This window comes from Aspergillus pseudoviridinutans, assembly GCF_018340605.1.
Source record: "Aspergillus pseudoviridinutans IFM 55266 DNA, scaffold_4, whole genome shotgun sequence".
In the NCBI taxonomy this organism is placed as follows: Eukaryota; Fungi; Ascomycota; class Eurotiomycetes; order Eurotiales; family Aspergillaceae; genus Aspergillus; species Aspergillus pseudoviridinutans.
The window spans coordinates 4,561,755-4,580,930 of NW_025091284.1; the positions used below are offsets into that span (position 1 = coordinate 4,561,755).

General features: G+C 52.5%; 11 protein-coding genes across 11 annotated transcripts; 6 read left to right on the forward strand and 5 right to left on the reverse strand.

Annotated features, from left to right (window-relative positions):
* Positions 1–914: 914 nt before the first annotated feature.
* Asppvi_007024 (adenosine deaminase family protein) lies at positions 915–2,834 on the forward strand (the record flags this gene model as incomplete). The annotated part of the gene is made up of 4 exons (XM_043302918.1): positions 915–1,071; positions 1,124–1,996; positions 2,046–2,563; positions 2,619–2,834. The coding sequence occupies 4 exons, from the start codon at positions 915–917 to the stop codon at positions 2,832–2,834; spliced, it is 1,764 nt and encodes a 587-aa protein (XP_043158853.1).
* Positions 2,835–3,102: 268 nt separating this feature from the next.
* Positions 3,103–4,317, reverse strand: Asppvi_007025 (putative integral membrane protein; the record flags this gene model as incomplete). Its single annotated transcript, XM_043302919.1, has 5 exons — positions 3,103–3,323; positions 3,370–3,503; positions 3,552–3,775; positions 3,826–4,083; positions 4,138–4,317. The coding sequence occupies 5 exons, from the start codon at positions 4,315–4,317 to the stop codon at positions 3,103–3,105; spliced, it is 1,017 nt and encodes a 338-aa protein (XP_043158854.1).
* A 364-nt stretch (positions 4,318–4,681) lies between these two features.
* Asppvi_007026 (alpha/beta hydrolase) lies at positions 4,682–5,514 on the forward strand (the record flags this gene model as incomplete). The annotated part of the gene is made up of 2 exons (XM_043302920.1): positions 4,682–5,092; positions 5,152–5,514. The coding sequence occupies 2 exons, from the start codon at positions 4,682–4,684 to the stop codon at positions 5,512–5,514; spliced, it is 774 nt and encodes a 257-aa protein (XP_043158855.1).
* A 29-nt stretch (positions 5,515–5,543) lies between these two features.
* On the reverse strand, positions 5,544–6,435 carry Asppvi_007027 (class I SAM-dependent methyltransferase; the record flags this gene model as incomplete). The annotated part of the gene is made up of 2 exons (XM_043302921.1): positions 5,544–6,230; positions 6,286–6,435. 2 exons carry the CDS (start codon positions 6,433–6,435, stop codon positions 5,544–5,546), a joined length of 837 nt encoding a protein of 278 aa, XP_043158856.1.
* A 236-nt stretch (positions 6,436–6,671) lies between these two features.
* Asppvi_007028 (isochorismatase family hydrolase) lies at positions 6,672–8,348 on the reverse strand (the record flags this gene model as incomplete). The annotated part of the gene is made up of 1 exon (XM_043302922.1): positions 6,672–8,348. The coding sequence occupies one exon, from the start codon at positions 8,346–8,348 to the stop codon at positions 6,672–6,674; it is 1,677 nt and encodes a 558-aa protein (XP_043158857.1).
* Positions 8,349–8,571: 223 nt separating this feature from the next.
* Asppvi_007029 (uncharacterized protein) lies at positions 8,572–9,426 on the forward strand (the record flags this gene model as incomplete). The annotated part of the gene is made up of 1 exon (XM_043302923.1): positions 8,572–9,426. The coding sequence occupies one exon, from the start codon at positions 8,572–8,574 to the stop codon at positions 9,424–9,426; it is 855 nt and encodes a 284-aa protein (XP_043158858.1).
* Positions 9,427–9,998: 572 nt separating this feature from the next.
* On the forward strand, positions 9,999–11,176 carry Asppvi_007030 (molybdenum cofactor guanylyltransferase; the record flags this gene model as incomplete). Its single annotated transcript, XM_043302924.1, has 2 exons — positions 9,999–10,207; positions 10,417–11,176. The coding sequence occupies 2 exons, from the start codon at positions 9,999–10,001 to the stop codon at positions 11,174–11,176; spliced, it is 969 nt and encodes a 322-aa protein (XP_043158859.1).
* A 29-nt stretch (positions 11,177–11,205) lies between these two features.
* On the reverse strand, positions 11,206–12,561 carry Asppvi_007031 (molybdopterin molybdotransferase MoeA; the record flags this gene model as incomplete). Its single annotated transcript, XM_043302925.1, has 1 exon — positions 11,206–12,561. One exon carries the CDS (start codon positions 12,559–12,561, stop codon positions 11,206–11,208), a length of 1,356 nt encoding a protein of 451 aa, XP_043158860.1.
* Positions 12,562–13,274: 713 nt separating this feature from the next.
* Positions 13,275–16,435, forward strand: Asppvi_007032 (molybdopterin oxidoreductase family protein; the record flags this gene model as incomplete). The annotated part of the gene is made up of 5 exons (XM_043302926.1): positions 13,275–13,423; positions 13,477–13,587; positions 13,634–13,867; positions 13,930–15,674; positions 15,732–16,435. 5 exons carry the CDS (start codon positions 13,275–13,277, stop codon positions 16,433–16,435), a joined length of 2,943 nt encoding a protein of 980 aa, XP_043158861.1.
* A 394-nt stretch (positions 16,436–16,829) lies between these two features.
* Asppvi_007033 (uncharacterized protein) lies at positions 16,830–17,063 on the reverse strand (the record flags this gene model as incomplete). The annotated part of the gene is made up of 2 exons (XM_043302927.1): positions 16,830–16,978; positions 17,042–17,063. 2 exons carry the CDS (start codon positions 17,061–17,063, stop codon positions 16,830–16,832), a joined length of 171 nt encoding a protein of 56 aa, XP_043158862.1.
* Positions 17,064–18,022: 959 nt separating this feature from the next.
* Asppvi_007034 (endo-1,4-beta-xylanase) lies at positions 18,023–19,168 on the forward strand (the record flags this gene model as incomplete). The annotated part of the gene is made up of 2 exons (XM_043302928.1): positions 18,023–18,247; positions 18,314–19,168. The coding sequence occupies 2 exons, from the start codon at positions 18,023–18,025 to the stop codon at positions 19,166–19,168; spliced, it is 1,080 nt and encodes a 359-aa protein (XP_043158863.1).
* Positions 19,169–19,176: the final 8 nt, after the last annotated feature.

Genomic DNA, 19,176 nt, shown 5'->3' on the forward strand with positions numbered 1-19,176 from the left:
GCATTATTCGTAACAAAATACGCTGCAATTCGGACCAAAGCAAGTCAGAGTCTACAGGGATCACCCCTGATTTTGAGTGAGTTGACAAATGTTGTGTCACTGAAATGACACGTTATCTAGCATGACAGCGCACAGTCCTCGTTTCTAGTGCAGGACCAACAGATCACATTTCAAGCCCTCAGAGCCAGTGACCTGGTTGAGAAATTGCGGAACGGGCCGCAAATTCCACTGGGAATGATCAGAGACGGAAGCTCGAAGTACGCATGTCCTGCCGGAGTAAGAAGAGAGCACCTTGGAAGGCCAAGAAGGTCAAAAAAATATCAGCACATCGTCTCGATTAACATAATTACCATCATACGGCTAGTACGTATCTACACTAGTATCATCATCCCACGCTCCCTTAGTTCTAAGATCACTCAAAATTCGGCGAACCCTGGCTGTCCCAATACGGAAAAGCTGAGGCTGATCGCCAATTGCCAAGAAAGGGAGAGACATGCCAAGATGACCAATGGGTTAACCGATGCGGGCGTCACTGGTCACCCCGGGAACGGTTCCTAATACGCAGGGCAGGTGTGTCCTGACTCGATGAGAGCAGTCACACCGCATGAGCCGTGATCTAACAGCAAGAGCAACCAGGCCCACAAGCAAGGGACAGAAGGGTCCACCCAATAGTGTCGGATAGTGCTCACTGCAATCCACCACTTACCTGAGCCGGAGAATGTAAATCGGGCCAGCTGATCAGGATAATCCCTGCAGAGCTGAGCAAAACATTAATAATATGCTTCTCTGTGCCTCTCTACTCTTAAGTCGGGGACACCGGCCCAAAGGTTCTTATATTAAGCTGTAGCTGGACGCGTTAGAGCGGTCCGAATTCTTCTTCTCCATCCTGCCGAGTGCCAAGGGCCCTGATCACCATGAAACTGCCGAGTCTCGTGGCCTATGCGCTGTGTCTGTCGCTCACTGCGGCCAAAGTTATTCCTGATGACGCCCCGGATCCGAATGGCAGTGCTGTGCGGCGCCATCTCATGGCTCGATCGGCCATGATCACCATAGAAAAGCGGCAGCGACAAGGTATGCTGCGGCCATGGCTCGCTAGTGACGACGGATACTGACTGGGCCGTAGATCACGAGTTTCGGCAGAACCTGTCGACGGTTGCTCGACAGGCAGATGTGATCGTCCAGGCGATCCGGCAGGAGGAGATCGATGATTATTGGCGGCAGTATGGCACGTCCGAGCATCCAGAGGACGAGCGTTTCGCCGGGGAGATGTTCCCTCTGGCACGGCCATACATCAATTCCACGAAGCTGTGGAAGATTGTCAAGCGCATGCCCAAGGGTGCGCTGTTGCATGCGCACTTGTCGGCCATGCTGCCATTTGAAACCATTCTCGAGACCATCCTTACGACCGAAGGCATGGTCATTTCCACGTCGCAACCGATTCTGGATCAGCAGAGCGCGGAAAATGCCACGGTCGCTTTCGCCCATGTCAACACGACCATAAACACGTCGGCTGCAACGATCTCCTCGGCTAATTACCTTCCCAACACCCAGGTCTCGGTTCAAATCGCTGCGGACCAGTTCCCCGGTGGCCGGCAAGGCTTTATAGATTTCATGAAGTCCAAGCTGACCGTCCTACCGGAGGAGTCGATTCGCCATGAGCTGGGGGTCGACGAGGTCTGGCGACGATTCCAAGCGTGCTTTGGTCCAACAGATACAATGGTCAACTATGAGCCTATTGTAAGGACATTCTACCAGAAGCTGTTTGAAGGCTTAGCCGACGACGGCATCAACTGGGTGGAAATCCGCAGCGGCGGTTCTAGCGGTAAATTGGTTCACACCGGCCAGGAGGACGTTGATCCCAACCTCGACGTCTGGTGGGATGTGATGATTGAGGAGATTGAAAAGTTCCAGGCTACCGACAAGGGGAAGAATTTCTGGGGAGCCCGCGTCATCTGGTCCGACACTCGCAGCAAGAACCGGGAGAAAATCACCAAGAGTAAGTCTGCTTTTCCAGATAAACTGAGAACGCGACTGAACTATCTCAGGCATGAAAATTGCTCTTGAGCGCAAGCAAAGGTTTCCGGAGCTGTTCAGTGGTTACGACCTGGTCGCACAGGAGGATCTGGGTCGTCCACTGTCTGACCTGGCCCCCGAACTGATCTGGTTCCGGGAGCAGACAGAGTATCTGAATCTCACCATCCCATTCTTTTTCCACGCTGGTGAGACACTTGGAGACGGAAACTCGACCGACTACAACTTGGTGGATGCCATTCTCTTCAATTCCCGCCGCATCGGCCATGGGTTCTCCCTGTACAAGCACCCAACTCTCATCGAGGAGGTGATTGAAAAGGCAGTCATGGTGGAAGTATGCCCCATCTCCAACGAAGTGCTGCGTCTGGCGACGGATATCCTCCATCATCCTCTCCCCGCGATGATCGCTCATGGTGTTCCCACGGCCATCAGCAACGACGATCCGGCAATTCTCGGACAGGACATTGCAGGTCTGAGCTATGATTTCTATCAAACCATCCAAGGATTCGATAACATTGGACTCGCTGGACTGGTAGGACTCCCTGTTGGAACCCGTCCGCACCGGAGCTGAAGCTAACGAACCCTAGGGAGCTCTGGCGCAGAACAGTCTTCGCTGGTCCAACTTTGAGGACCAGTCCGATGCCGACTGGCTTCGGGATATTGATCTGGCCGCACGTGGTGAGGGTATCAAAGCCCAGCGCATTCAATATTGGAATCAGCAGTGGGAGGAGTTTTGCCAATGGATCGTGTCGGAGTATGGCGGCCAGTATCCGCCCGCTGAGGTTGCCAAGGCCCCCAACTAGATCGTCAAGCGCTTTGGACTTTACAATAAAATGGGCTACTCTTGACAGGGTAGCTTAGATGGCAATATAGATAGGCCAAGGATATATGAGGTATTCAGTCATGTAGCCGGGCCAATATCTGCGGAAGACGCATGTTCCTCGTCATCTATTGCATCATCTCGACTGTCTGGGATAGGACTCCGCAGAGACGACCACAGAGGCCCATCGGGCACAAAGCTATAATACATATTGATCAATAACTTTCAAGGATATAGACATCTCTAGCAAACTAATACCGATATGTTTCCTCAATGTCCACCGTCGTCGTAACATCAATTGTCGACAAATGCACCTCAGATTCATTCCGCATCTTACTACGTTTACTGCGCTTCCCGGTCGAACTCAACGACCCATATGAGTGAGCACTTTGTTTAGGTGGACTGGAATTGTCCTGCGTCTCGTGGTCACGATCGAGCAGACGAAGCAGAGGACGAAGAGACGGCAGACACGCTTTACGGTTAGCTGCGCGTTCTTCCGAACGGACAGATCGACTCACCAGACACAATTCCAATATTGGTCTCCACCGCCGTCCATGTCGAGGGACCGATAAATACCCAAGTTACATCGATCGAGGGGACTCTATATGAGTCGAGCATGATCACTAATCTTACGATGGAAATGATGCAAATACTGCATGGTCAGCTGGGAGATTGAACCTAGGCGAGGAGTGAGACCTACAACCCTCCGAGCACGAAGACACTGCTGATGGCTATTTTCTGGGTGGTGTTCCTCTGGAGTCGCCAGATGTATGGCATTGGGAGGAGCAGCAATGCCCAGTCAGTGATGATGTTGGGGACTGCGTTGCCGATGAAGAATTGGTTGACGTTCACACCACAGTGTGGATCTAAGGATTTATCCCAGAAGCCACGGACGGGGAGACACTGGAAGATTGTGGTGAAGATCTGCCTCGCTCTGTTAGAGAAAGCCACGCTCGGGATGTGATCCGACGTACGACTCCCAACCCCCAACCGGTTACCAGAAAAAATATGACGTATATTGGGATACGGATATTGGTGGTGCCGAAAATACGCCAGTAGAACATCAAGATGGAATATTTGGTCATACAGATGGACAGTGTATAGAAGATTTCGCAGACGAAGAGGTTGATGAAAAAGTTCGAGAAGCCGGTCATCCCAAGAGGATAGATGTGTGTTCCCACCCCTCGATGCACCCAGATGATCATATCGACGTATTCTCCGGTTACCATGGCCTGTATTAACCTAGTCAGAATATCATCCTCACCATCACCAGCTGTGATACTCACCAAAGCAATGCAAATCAAGTAATCATCCCACCACAGTCCCAMCTTGGACACTCGGGTCCGACACAGCAACCGCAGCAGCACTGCCACCACACCCAGTCCATACGTGGACGAATATGCCGCATATAGATTGGCACGTTTGGATTCTGAGAGATCCAACCCGGGTGGGGGAGTGAAGTCCATACTGCGAGAGAAGCAGCACCTGTGATATACGCAAGGTGGACAAGCTCTCAAGAAAACAAGTTACAGGTCAGATCTTTGTAGGAAATTAGTTTGGCGGTCGGCCTGGTTCCCAGGGACCAGTAGGCGAATTAATTGGGCTTCTCACCGGAAGCGGTCGCCGAAGGACGAGGAGGGGCAGACCAGGATGATCTCGAGCTAAGCATGGGAAGGATCAGAATCCCTGAAAGGGGAAATGAGGTGGCGTTCGACGTGCGTTTTCCCGTTCAATTGCCCAGTTCAAATCTATATATTAAGAGCCTGATTCACCTCAGACGTCATGAGACTGTGTCTATCATCCACAATTGATTGACTACACCGTAATACAATGGCCACTATCGTCTTCGTCCCGGGCGCATGGATCACTCCAGCCTTTTATCAACCTTTCCTCGAAGCTCTCAACGCAGTCGGGTATCCTGTTCGCTATGCTGGATATCCATCTCTGGACCCCGCGGATCCCACGAGCGCAGACTGCAAAGCCGATTCTGATGCCATCGCCAGCGTCATTCGTCCGCTAGTGGAAGACGAGGGCCGCGATGTCCTTCTAGTCATGCATTCCTATGCAGGAATGCCTGGAGCCGCGGCCGCAAAGGGACTTGCCCAAACAGAACGAGCGCAACAAGGCAAGTCTGGTGGCATCGTAGGAATGGTGTTCATTGCTGCTTTTTTGGTTCCGGAAGGATTAAGTTGTGCAGGATTGCAGGGAGGGGATCTCCCCCCGTGGATTTTGTTGGACAAGGTAGCACCACTCTTTCCTACGGCGTGGGTGAATCTGAACAGACGACTAACGTTCAGTAGCCGTACGAGAAAGTGAACATCCCCGACGACCCTGCTGGCAACTTTGCCGCCGATGTTGACGAGGACGTGGCGCAAAATCTCGCGGGATACATCCGGCCTCATTCCACGTTGGCGTTCAACTCCCCGCAACCTGCTCCCGCTTGGGCAGACCGGGCGTATGCCGGAAGATTGGCATTTATTGTTCCTACTCTGGACAAGGCTGTTCCCGAGGGAGCTCAGCGTGCCATGATCGCCGCTACCCAGAAGGATTGGATTGTGGAGGAGATAGTGTGCAGTCACTTGGCGCCGTTTCTGAATCGGATCGACGAGTGTGTGAGACTGCTGCAGGGGTTTCTCGGGGTGTTTGAGGGCACGAAAAACTGAGTAGTCCACCGATAATCCTTCTTGAATGATCATGAGATGCGAGTAATAACAAAGTTGATCCCTTGGCGATCCGCCGGCATCCATTGCACGTCCTCTTCTTCCATGCCCCATTCCTTGAGATCTACCTCAGTTACTTCTAGCCTCCACTGTGTGTTTGTATCCTGTTGCACTACATCCCACAGTTCGACGAATGACTTTAGATTATGGTAGAACATCATGCCCCAGGGCCGCATATACTCCCGTGCTGTCTTCCTGCCTTGTTGATATCCCACTAGCATCGTCCCCGGCTTAGACAATGCGACGATCCGCTTCGTCGCGCTGATTTGGCCGTCCCAGCTAAACAAATGAAGAAATTGCGACGCTATCACTACATCCACGTTGCCTTTAAGCTCGCCGAGGCTTTCGTCTGCCATGCGCAGAAAATCGCCCTGAATGAACCTCGCCTTCATCCGGTCGCTATCACGGAATAGTTGGTATCCCAACTGCCACAGACCGGGTTCGATATCCACTGCCCACATCAGGTCTGTGGGAATGCCATGGGTGGCCAGTAAGCGCAACTCCTGCCCCAGACCACATCCCAGATCCAGTATCCTAGAATGGAGCTTCCGGGCTCGAGCCAGGATCGCGGGGAATTGCGGAAGGGCGGCCAAACCAGGAAGCAGGAAGATCCAGAGGCCAATGCAGGGATATTTGCCTAAAGGCCAGGCTTTGTTGCGCTGGCTCCGAACGTTTTAGTATAATGCAGAGCTTGGAATGAAGCCATTCACCTACGATTTCGTGTAAATGAGAGGGGAGTTCTTCGTCAGGGATGCCGCTCCAGTGGTTGTAGACATATCGAACGCACGGCCTAAGACGCGGGCCGATATGAGGTTGGAACCAGACCGAGCTGTCAATCTGAGACATTTCGTTCGACTTGTCCATGCTTCGAGCAAGTGGTCTGTTGATGGTTAATAAGAGTTCCTGTACCGGACTCAGACATGTCTCACCGTCATCTATTTAGCTTCGGCGATTAACAGCCGGCTCATCGGCCACACGAGCCACGACAGGGATCAATTGCCATAAATGTAACCTCGTGTCTTTCGTCTGCTCCAATCACGAACATAGATATGCAACTGTTGTTGGATAGCCAACAATAATGAAACGAATCTATCTATTCCCTATCTACTGCTAGAAACGGGTCCATTCTCCTTCCCGGTCGCCAGCAAATCATCTACCTTGACCACCTCGCTGCCATACACCTGCTGCATGTAAGCCAGCGTCTGTTCCTCCGAGAAATGCAATGCTGCCGTGCACTCTCTCACCAGTGTGGTCCACAGTCCCCGCTGAAATGCCCCTCGCACCGTCGCATCGACACAGACATCCGTGTACAAACCCACCACCACCAGCTCCTCAAATCCCCGAGCAGCGATATACTGTGCAAACTCTCCGGTCAGAAACGGATCAAACTTGGCTTTCTTGTCAAAAACCCGTTCACCCGTTTGGACCGTAACACTACCGAATACCTCAGCGCCCCATGTCCCCTGGACGCACCACGGCCGCCGCCCCTGCGTCTGATTTCGGTAGCGCCAGCTAGGGCCCTGGAATTGCTCGTCGCCCAGGAACCGAACGAAAATCACCTCGATACGAGCCCGTCGGGCCCATTCCACCACTAGCGGGATGTTCGCCGCCACCCGTGCCATGGACGATTGGTTCTTGCACTGCGTGACAAAATCGTTCTGGAAGTCCACGACCACCACGGCCGTTCGGTTCCCCCGACACCGGGAGGTCTTGCAGTGGTGCGTGTCTAGTGGCTCATTTAATCCCTGCAGGAAAGCCTCCACAAACCTCTCCGTCGTAGCTGTCCCTCCCTGATCAGGCGTCCCAATGCCGCTGGCCCCCAAATCCTCCAACACACAATCGGCCCTCTTTTTGGCCCCCAGACAGCCTGCGTGTTCCTCCAACATTGCGGCCGCGGCGCGGATCGTTGCCGTCGGATTGACAATGCCCTTACCTACCAGATCATCCGCTGATCCATGTGCGGTCTGGTACTCGCTCAGACCCTGCACATCCGGGTGAAGATAGACGTTCTCTGCGCATGCGGACTCCTGCGCCCCGAAGCCAAACCTATCAAGCAGGATGGTCTGCATGATGTCGGCGTACTCGTTGCCTGAAATAAGCAGACTGTGGCCGCTCACCCCGAAGGCCAGGAGGTCGCGGTTCATGGTGTCTCCCTGTACAAACCGGATCGGGACGCCGAAGGTTCGTTCCCACTCTGTTGCCCAGGTGTGGAAAAGCCCGTCAAAGAGGTGGAACTTGTAGACCATTGTGACCGAGTTGGTTTGTCCCCAGAGCTGATTGGCGCGGCCGAGTGCGTAGGAGAGAATCCGCGTGAAGACCGCTTTGCTAAAGTGCGCGGTGCGGGAGACGGCATCCTTGGTGCTGTTGACGCTGTTGGTGCCCGAGTAGAATCCCTGTGCCTGGTCGCGGACGAGGAGGATGGACGAGGTGGGACTCAAAGTGAAGTGTTCGACTTTGATAGCTTGGAGCTGCTCGCGGACGAGGTAGAGGGCTTGCGCGCTGATCGAAGTGCGGAATATCGCGCGCACGCCGCAGGATACGACTTCCTTGCAGAATTGGCCATAGTGGGCAGCGTCTGCCAGAGTTTCTTCCGTCACAGCGTCGGTGTCGTTGATAGCTAGCAGCGCAGAGTAGGAATTGTAGATGCGTGAGGAGCGCAGGAAAGTGACGGTGACATTGTAGGGGGCAGCCAGCGATTGAATAACACGCTCAAAGACGGCTGTCAGCTCGGGACCAGTGCCGTTGCCCACGGCAAGGCCAACCTGAATAGACGACATGGCGATGGTGAGAAAGGACACGTTGAATCAGTGTCTCGTCGCTGGATTTATGAGAATCTGCGTGTCAGACGCGCAACTGGACTAATGTAGCCGAAATACGACGAAGGATCTAGTGTGGAGGCACTTTTTCTGGTCCCCTTTTATTTTTTTTTTGCATTTATAGTATTATGACAAGCCATTCTCAGAAGCTTGTCAAACTCTTGTCTCTCTCATCTGTCTCACTATGGAGACCATCTCCTCTGGCTTCCATCTCGCCGACGGCAATGGTTACATGCTCGACAAGGGCTACGCTGCCACATCTCGTCTGAACCTCCAGTTCTACCTCTGGAAGAACTCGTTGACTTTCAACCTACACCCCTCTATCCCCATCCCACATACCCAACCCTCGTCGCCGCTGAGAATTGCGGACCTCGCCTGCGGCACAGGCATCTGGCTTCTCGATCTCGCCTCTGAATTACCGGAACCAGCGGTCCTCCATGGCTTCGATATCGATCTCTCCAAAGGCCCACCGGCTCAATGGCTGCCAGACAACGTCAGCCTGTACAACTGGGACATCCTCAGTCCCGTTCCGGAACATCTCGTCGGAAAATACGATATCGTCCACCTCCGTCTCCTCATCCTGGTAGTAGAGCACAGTGATCCCGTCCCCATTATCCAGAATGCGTACCGCATGCTGAAGCCCGGCGGGTACATACAGTGGGATGATCTCAATTATCCCGATACCCATACCATCCAGGCAAATGCAGACACAGCCACCCCGGCGTTTGACCGGCTGCTTCATTTCGTCCGTTCAAATGGAAGACATGACTGGGTTCTGAGCTTACACAATATCCTGGAACACAATGGCTTTATAGATGCCCGCCTGGATCATTTCCGTGATCGCACGGAGCTGGCCATGGCCAATGGGGACCAACATCTGATGACAATGGAGGAGTTTGCCGGGACTTTGCAGCGGAAGGGGATGCTGGAGGAAGCGAGGAATATATATCAATTGATTGCAGATTGCTGTCGAGAGGCATCTCAAGGAGTGGCGCTGTCTATGCCCAGAGCGGTGTGTGTAGCAAGAAAGGGTCCATAGCTGATCAACATATTCAGGCCAATACGATAGGAACGGCATTACTACATATCTTGCCAACACGGCGCTGCACTGACTTACCTACCTCAATGATATAAATCCATGAAATGTTTCGGAAGCGGAATCGGCTTCTTATGAAATTACTCTCGCTGCGTAGACAACAGACAGCAGGATACAAAACGTCTCTTGGAGGCCTCAGGCAACATATGCTACAATAACAGGCTGACGTCAATGCCTGAAATTACCCACTCACATCAGTTATTATTATAATTACCAGAACATAAGGTACGGTGTATAGCAGCATATGGAGGGCTGGAAATCTCAACTGGAAATGATGTTGTGACACCATGTCGGAGATTCCGCGGAGAAATCCACGAGTTGCATCATATAGTAGGAGACGGAGCTGGCAGCATCAACATGATGTAACCGACGCCAGGTTCGGAGTGTCGAGGTATAAATTGGCATTGCAATGTAAAAGATGAACGGAATCAAACCATTAATCTGTTGTGCGAATTAAACTTGCTTCTTATCGTCGAACTCTCACCTCGCGTCTACATTGCCATACAGCTACCAACATGTCTCAGCCGCCTTCCTTCCAGCGTGATCCTACGCAGGCATCCAACGTCGTCGACTCGTCCGAAGTCTCGGATCAAAGCCAAGCAAAAGATACCTCTCAAGCCCCTGCCTTTGGGGGCCCCGGTGCCAAAGCAACCGCCCCTGAAACCTCCAAGCCTCACTCGAGCAAGATCCTAAACAAACTGGATCCTCGGTTCGACAGCGACGTGTTGGAACAGCGTGATCAAGGGAATACCGGTCGCACTTGAACTAGGGGGAAGCATACCGAAATATCTATTCTGGAGACATGGACTAAATGTATATATTTGAATGACATGACCTGCATGGATTAAAACTCTAGCTCACGTTCAAGTCCGATGTATGTCGTCATTTTGACTGGATGGAGCGTTCCCCACATGGTTTTGGCTTTAAAAGCAGGGATAACCAACAATTCACGCTGTCCCGGATCTGTATTCAGGAGAATCCTACATCTACTTTGATATCCTCGATGCCTACTCTTAAACCACTCTTGCTGGCGGGAGGCCACTCATCGCGAATGGGCACTCGCAAGGAACTCTTACGTGTCGTCGATGATGTCCCCTTGTTCGTCCATCTGCTGATCAACCTACGCGAGGCATGTCCTGAGTCAGATGTGGTGTTTCTATCATTGCGCCATCCCGACTCATTAAAAGCCATTGAGAACGATCGCCATATCTCCGCCGTCACAAACCGTCAACTAATTCTCACCCACGGGGCTACCACTTTCCCGGTACATGTAGTCTACGACGGTCCCGGAGTACCCAGCGAACATGATAGCACCGGCATTGGCCCGGCAGCCGGGCTGCTCGCTGCTCATCACCAGGACGAAAGTGCTCACTGGCTGGTAGTGGCCTGCGACTATCCATTCATATCCCTCGCCGCGCTGTCTCAACTCAGATGCGAATGGACTGAGCCAGTCATCTGTTTTGAAAATAGAGATGGCTTCTGTGAGCCTTTACTGAGTATCTGGTCTCCGGAGGCACTGCGCGCACTCAAAGAGAACATTCAAAATGGGATTCTCGGACCCAGTGCGGTGGTGAAGCGTCTGCGTGGCAAGACGATACGACCACGCGAGGAGAAGTCGATCTTCAATGTCAACACGCCAGCCGATTTGGAGCTGGCGTCGAATATGGAAGCCACACCACAAGCCAGTTCATAGAGGAGGAAGAAGTTGGTCCGCAAGAGAACTCAGTGGCTTGGGTAAATGTCGACGATCTCACCTGCTTTCAATTCGGAAACCCCTCGGTGGATATGGATCCAACAATTTGAATGCAGAAAAGGCTTGATCTTCCCTGGGCTGTGATCCTGTATGAGTTTTACCTGTACATGGCCTGACGAGCCGCGGACCAGCGCCGGTCGAAAGACGTCCATGTCCCCACGGAATGTAGATACTACTGGATGCTCTTTGGTTGTTGAGGTTTCCATGTCGTCAGGAGGGAGAAGATATGCATGCGATGGATCGTCTGGTTGCTGCAGCTGTACGTATTTCAGGTATGGAAGGACCAAGAAGCGCAGACAGGCAGCACTGGCTACGGGGTTTCCGGGCAACCCAAAGAACGCCGTTTCCCTCCGGCTATGTCCTTCATTGCTCGAAGAATCAGGAATCTGGGCGAAAAGTACAGGATGGCCTGGTCTCATTGCGACCTTGTGAAACACGACTCGAGCATTCAATCGACGAATCACCACAGGAATCAAGTCGCATCGTCCGGCGGAAACAGCTCCAGAGGTGATGATCACATCATATTCCTTCTTTGTGAGAATCGAACCCAGAGCCTGTTCTAGGCTTTCGGCATGATCCGGGACGATTCCCAAAAAGTCCACTGCGGCCCCCCAACTCTCCAAGGTCGCAGTTAGATAGGGTCCGTTCGCGTCGCTGATCCGATGGATGCATGATTGATCAATCCCAGGAGGCACTAGCTCCGAGCCAGTAGAGACGACAGCTACCCGAGGCTTGCGCATGACCGCAATCTCGGTGATTCCAACCGATGCCATGGACAGGATGTGGCCTGGATGGACCACTTCTCCCGCATCAATAAGGACGTCATTTTTCTTAAAGTCGCTCCCTGCAAACCTTCGATTCTGCCGCGCTTTCGATGGCTTGAAGACTCGAATATAGCGGCGGTTGGACGCTTCGTCCAAGGTGACTGTCACATCCTCGTTTCGCACGCAACAGTCCAATTCAGCGCTGCTCACGCTGGTCGGGAAGGGGGCTCCTGTCATAATCTCCACGCAGACAGGGGCCCCCGATTGTTCGTCAGCGGCGATCAGCAACGGCTCATCTCCCGCGGCGATCATGCCCTTGACCTCAAATGTCACCGGGCGTTCGATGGTCGCATCCTGTGTCGCAGAGGAGCTCAGCGCATACCCGTCCATAGCCGATGTATCGAATTTTGGGGTCGATATGGGACTTGTTACGGTCTCGCGAGCAATGCGATTCCGTGCCTGGCTGATATTAACATGTTCCCCATCATCGACGAATGCGTCGCGATGTTGCTGAGCCTCCGCCTGAATCAGCTGCAGTGCCTCAGGATAAAGAATAGCCATGATGACGGTGTCGCAGCTCAATCGATGGTTTCAGCTAATGTAATATCAATATCTTATGATGGTGTCATGTCTTTTTGTAAGATCGTGGGATGAGGTTTACTGCTCACGAGTCTGCTCAACTCCTCCGATAGACCTCGACGACAATTGCCGACTTCCATGCGGCTAGTACTATTCCTGTTCCGTTAGACACCAACGAACTGTTCGTAAACAGGAATGTTGACTCCCCGAGACCTGTTTTGCGGCATTTCGTGGGTGCCGCGGAGACGCCGACTGCGGATGTTGATGGATGGCGTCACTTTGGAGTCATCGCAACTACAGGCCCTTAAACTCTTGTCTTGTCCACCCCTCGTTTGCCGAACCAATATCAATGCCTTCTGAGTGCACAGCTGCCGGACAACAAGCTTTGGCCTAAACTCTAGTCCCCTATTAGGTAAAAAAATATCTCCATGATGCTGCGCGACGGGCCGAGAATGCCGAATCTCTACGTCAGCGGGGTCAAGCAGAGGTCCCTGCGCCTGGCTTCATCTTCAACTTCTCCACGGATTGACCAGACGGTCCAAATGACTCTTGGGTAATTAATGGACAATGGAGGATTGATTTTGCATTCAGAACAAGGAAAACCCACTTTCAAGTCTTGACTATCAGTCGCGTGGGTTACTGGCCCATGTAAAGCACATTGCCCCGTTTATAGCGTCGGCCGAGGCTACAACACAATGACGACCAAAGTATACGAGACACGAGACTCAATTGCGAATGTCTATGGACAGCGCACACCGTATAAGCACCAGTGGCCAACGCGATGCGATGTACGGACGCTGGAGGAGCCGGAGAAATGGGTGCAGAGCGCTTGTGTGCTGTGCAGGTAAACACCCCTCCTACGGTGGTCAGGATGATGTCTTATTAAAATCCTTCTAGCAACGGCTGTGGCTTGGATATCGGAGTCAAAAATGGCAAAGTTGTTGGTGTGCGCGGGCGCATCACCGACCGGGTCAACAGGGGGAGACTGGGGCCCAAAGGCCTCCATGGGTAAGCCAGCAACAGAGCCTGACAGACGACCGGCTAACGTCCCCAGCTGGGAATCAATGAACCATCCGGACCGTCTCAAACATCCCCTGATCCGTAGGAATGGAAAGCTGGAACGTGCATCCTGGGACGAGGCCATGTCCCTAATTGTGCAGAAAACGAAAGACGTTCAAAAACGTCTGACTAACCATGGCATTGGCTTCTACACCACCGGACAATTGTTCCTGGAGGAATACTACGTCCTTGCTATGATCGGAAAGGCCGGTCTGAATACACTGCACATGTAGGTCGCTTTGACCGTCTCAAGCGCTCTTTTTGGTGCAAGAAATGAGCTGACCACTGAAGGGACGGTAACACTCGCCTCTGCACGGCAACGGCGGCCGCCAGTATGCGCGAGTCCTTTGGTAGCGATGGCCAGCCGGGCTCGTATACAGATATTGACTTCACAAATTGCATCTTCATGGTCGGACACAACATGGCGAACACTCAGACAGTGCTGTGGTCTCGTGTTTTGGACCGCCTGGCCGGACCCAATCCCCCAAAGCTGGTGGTCGTGGATCCTCGAGATTCGGAGACGGCCAGGCATGCGACAGTTCACCTGGCACCAAAAGGTGGAACCAATGTTGCACTGCTAAATGGATTGCAGCATTTGCTCTTCAAGAACGGCTGGGTGAACGAGGAGTGGGTGGAAGAACATACCGTCGGGCGGCAGGAGCTGGAAACGACAGTGGCCAAATATACGCCGGAATATGTGGAGCAAATAACCGGCGTCTCTGCCAATATGCTGAAAGGAGCCGCCGAGATCATCGGCACCAGCGGAAGTCTACTGTCCACTGCGTTACAGGGAGTCTATCAATCAAACCAGGCCACCGCGGCCGCCTGCCAGATCAACAACATCAACCTCTTGCTGGGACACATTGGTAAGCCAGGCAGTGGTATTCTTCAAATGAACGGCCAGCCGACGGCTCAAAACAATCGCGAGACTGGATGTGACGGCGAGTTTCCAGGATTCCGTAATTTTCAGAACGAGACACATATGAAGGAGATAGCCGACGTGTGGAAGATTGATCTCGTGCACACACCGCACTGGAACCAGCCCACTCACATTCAAAATATGCTCAACTATATCGAGGATGGCACCATCCAGATGTTCTGGGTGTCTGGCACTAACCCCCTCGTCAGCCTACCCCATCTCTGGCGGGTCAGAGATCTCCTCACCAAACCAGAGTTGTTCCTGGTGGTGCAAGATATCTTCATGACCGAGACGGCCGCCATTGCGGATGTCGTTCTCCCTGCGGCACAATGGGGCGAGAAGACGGGATGTTTCACCAACGTCGACCGGACCATGCATTTATCAATGAAGGCTGTTGAGCCCCCGGGTGAGGCCCGGGCGGACCTTGACATCTGGCTTGACTATGCGAAGCGCATGGAGTTCAAGAACAAGTATGGGGAGCCATTGATTCCCTTTACCTCGCCCAAAGAAGTGTTTGATGAGTGGAGGAAGATGTCGTTCGGTCGACCCCTCGACTGCAGCGAACTGACATACGAGAAATTGACCGGTGGATCGGGGATCCAGTGGCCATGCACTAAAGACCATCCATATGGCAAAGAACGCTTGTTTGACGATGGGAAATTCTTCACTGATACAGATTACTGTGAGAGTTATGGTCATGATCTGGAGACCGGTACCCCGTACACCAAGGCCCAATACCAGGCGATGAACCCTGCTGGGCGGGCCATTCTCAAGTCGGCACATTACAGACCATCGCTGGAAACCCCAGATGAGAACTATCCTCTCTTGTTGTCTACCGGACGAAACGTCTTTCATTTCCATACGCGCACCAAAACCGGGAGAGCGAGGCGCTTGCAGCAAGCCGATCAGGAGCCGATTGTGCAGATTTCGGTGGAAGACGCCAAAGCCCTCCATCTGACTCAAGGGGAGATGGTGATCGTGAGATCACGACGAGGGGGTGTTGAGCTCCCTGTAAGAATCGGTGGGATCAACGAAGGACATGTTTTCATTCCGTTTCACTTTGGATATTGGGACGCTACAGACGGGAGAGCACGGGCTGCTAATGAGCTTACCATTGGTAGGTACAATGTCGAGAAGGCTGTCTGACTGGAATTCCGCATGCTAACGAATGCAGAGCAATGGGACCCAGTTTCCAAACAGCCGATGTTCAAGTCCGGCGCCGTCCGCATTGAAAAATGCGTCCAAAAGGAAGAAGAACGGCAAACGATGGCCCTTCGGAGTGTCCAGCAGAAGAAGCCAGACGCGGAAAACAGTGCAGGAGACATTGGCAAGGACAAGAAGCTCATCCGTCGGCTGGAGCTGTGGCTGGGAGCGACTGATCAGGCATTGGAGATGCTGCGCGACATATACGTGGACATAATCCCTCGTTTGGTACATGATATGGAGATCCAAGGCGGTCTCCAGGTGATGAGACGCATCACCTGTGAGGTTTTGGACCAATTCAAGCCCATTGTCGAGCGGTACCACGAGAGCCAACAATACGGTCGCCGGGTGGCCGAGCGCCTGCGAGACAGCATCTTCCCTGCGATTGGTGAAACCAACGATTCATACGAGGCACTGGCAGCGCTGCAGTCCCTTGATTTGTTTCTGACCTATATCGAAGGACATCTGACAGCTCTATCTCCTGTAAGTCAGGCACTCTGGGATTGTGATTTCATCGATGCAGTCAAATTTGCCCAGAAGGGCATCCAAAGACAAAAAGGGTGGGTCAGCCAGCACATCAAGGTGAAAAGCCCACAGACGCTACTCGTGCCGTCGGCGGCGCCAGAGGAATTAGCTGGAGAGGATTCTCGAATGGCGGGTCATATTCGTTGTTGATGAACTTTAAAGGGAGTTGGTTGATTCGGCTGAGTACTGAGGAAGCATGACTTTAGAGTTAAGCGAAACAAAGGCACATTGCTTATTGGATCCTCGTGGAAGATTCTAAGGTCCAGGAAGGACGACAGGCGTTGGAGATCCTGATAATGGCTTTAATATCCTTTTGTTTTCTTTTTGCACATGTTGATAGCCATCCACCTTTCAAATCGGCGCAGCCGGTCACTTCCACAGGCATCTGAGGCTTATCTAAGCGAAGACAACGAAGCAACTGGCATTTGCCTTCAGGATTGGAATGATTGGTCTTGCCCATCATCAACGACGCAGTTGGGACAGGAAGTAAGCAAGGAACGGACCTGAAGTCCTTGAAGAGAGGAAAGCCGTTTGCAGCGACTCCTTAATCCTCGGCAGCAAGGGACGAAACAATAGACTTCGCTTCATCAATATCGTCAAGCTCGTACGGCTTCAATCCGAAACTTATCATGAATTGGGTCCAGCCACCGTAGCTTTTGACGATGGCCCGCTCGGCTGGGATAAGTGGGGGCTCTAAGTAAGTTAATCGACAGTTAGCAAACATTCAGTACATCAATTGAGGCAAAATCCACGTACGGAGAGCGTCCGTAGCCGGCATCCTGATGATTGCGGGATATTGCTATTAGATATGAGGCAATGGATTCTGACAACAAGTTCATCAAAGTGTATCTCTGGAGCCGAGGAAGGGTGCAGGCAGGGGACCAAAGGGAGCGAAGAGGATGTGGGGAAACACGATGGGTCAGAGCGGGAAAGGGCCGGGAAGCGACTGGGCATGTGACATGTTCACTTTCATTGGTGGAGTTCCTGACAGTCCCAGCACCACGTGGGACTGTGTGCCTGAGGTGTTGAGGCCCGCTTCTGCAAGAACACAAAACATCGCAGGTTTAGGGGTAACAAACCCCTGAAAACCACAAGAAGGATGCTGATGCTCCGAAACTCTAGATCTAGGAATACATTGTGGTTTACATCCGTCTTCTCCTATCCACAAATTGATGGGGTCTCTCGCATTGCGAGCTTTGTACGGAGTATTTTGATATCCTACCCCACAAATAACAAACGGCTGCTATATATTTAGCATGAATCAGCCGGCTGAATTCTCCGTTTGCCAACGCTCAGGGGATTTCTGAGATGGCTACAGAAAAGCCACATATTGTTGGCAAGTGCCGACGGCAAATTTTTGACACTATCAGAAGCGATGAAATCCTCGGACAATCGGCTCTGTCGAACCTCTCCTCACGGGCTGGTCTTTACGCGATGTACACTAAGGTATTATTGGCTATACCAGGCATAATAGCCTAAATTTCCCCAAGCTACCCCAGAGAAATTGCCTGCATCCAGACAAGGTCATCTCGGTTGTTCCTGCGGGGATGAATAGCCCAATCTAGAGCCGGGAATTCCAGTCGGGTCAACTGCAGGACGCAGTGGCTTCATTTACAACCCAATTGCCGCTCCCCTTTCCTTTCCAAGCGTATATAAAGCGCTGTGCAGTCCCAGACTATTCATTCTGGTGACTCTGTTACCAAACTCAAAAGAATAATCCTTGTTTTGTGACTCGCGATGCGTTTCTCCCTTGCCGCTACCACTCTCCTCGCTGGCCTGGCTACGGCAGCACCTTCGAGCAACAAGAATAGCGTTAATCTCGATAAGATTGCTCGGCGTAATGGACTGCTATGGTTCGGCACTGCAGCCGATATTCCTGGAACCTCAGAGACAACCGACAAACCTTATCTGAATGTCCTACAAGAGCAGTTCGGCGAAATGACTCCGGCAAACGCATTGAAGGTAAGCAAGGGTGAATGGTACTCTTTATTCGGTATTGGCGCTGACAGGAGGATTTTCTCTACGTAGTTCATGTACACCGAGCCCGAGCTGAATGTCTTCAACTTCACCCAGGGCGACTACTTCATGGACTTGGCCGATCGTTATGGTCACAGCGTCCGGTGCCATAACCTCGTCTGGGCCAGCCAAGTGTCCAACTGGGTCACCTCTAGGAATTGGACTGCCACGGAGCTCAAAGCAGTGATGAAGAACCACATCTTCAAGACTGTCCAGCACTTTGGCAAGCGCTGCTACTCGTGGGACGTCGTCAATGAAGCTATCAATGGGGATGGTACTTTCTCCTCCAGTGTGTGGTACGACACAATTGGAGAGGAATACTTCTACCTTGCCTTCCAGTACGCTCAGGAAGCCCTCGCTCAGATTCACGCCAACCAAGTCAAGCTTTACTATAATGACTATGGCATTGAGAACCCCGGCCCCAAGGCGAATGCTGTTCTGAAGTTAGTCGCCGAGTTACGGAAGCGCGGCATTCGCATTGACGGAGTCGGTCTCGAGTCCCATTTCATCGTCGGCGAGACTCCTTCGCAGGCCGACCAGCTCGCCACCAAGAAGGCTTACATCGACGCCGATCTTGATGTCGTCATCACCGAACTGGACATCCGTTTCTCTCAGGCCCCATTCTACACCGCCGAGGCCCAAAAGCAGCAGGCCGCGGACTACTATGCTAGTGTCGCCAGTTGCAAGCAAGCCGGACCGCGCTGTGTCGGCGTTGTGGTCTGGGACTTTGATGATGCCTACTCATGGATTCCCGGTTTTTTTACGGGACAAGGCGGCGCCTGTCTATACAATGCGACGCTCGAGGCGAAGCCGGCTGTCTATGCTGCTGCCGAGGCGCTGCAGAACAAGCCTTGCACTGTATGCTAGACGCTCGT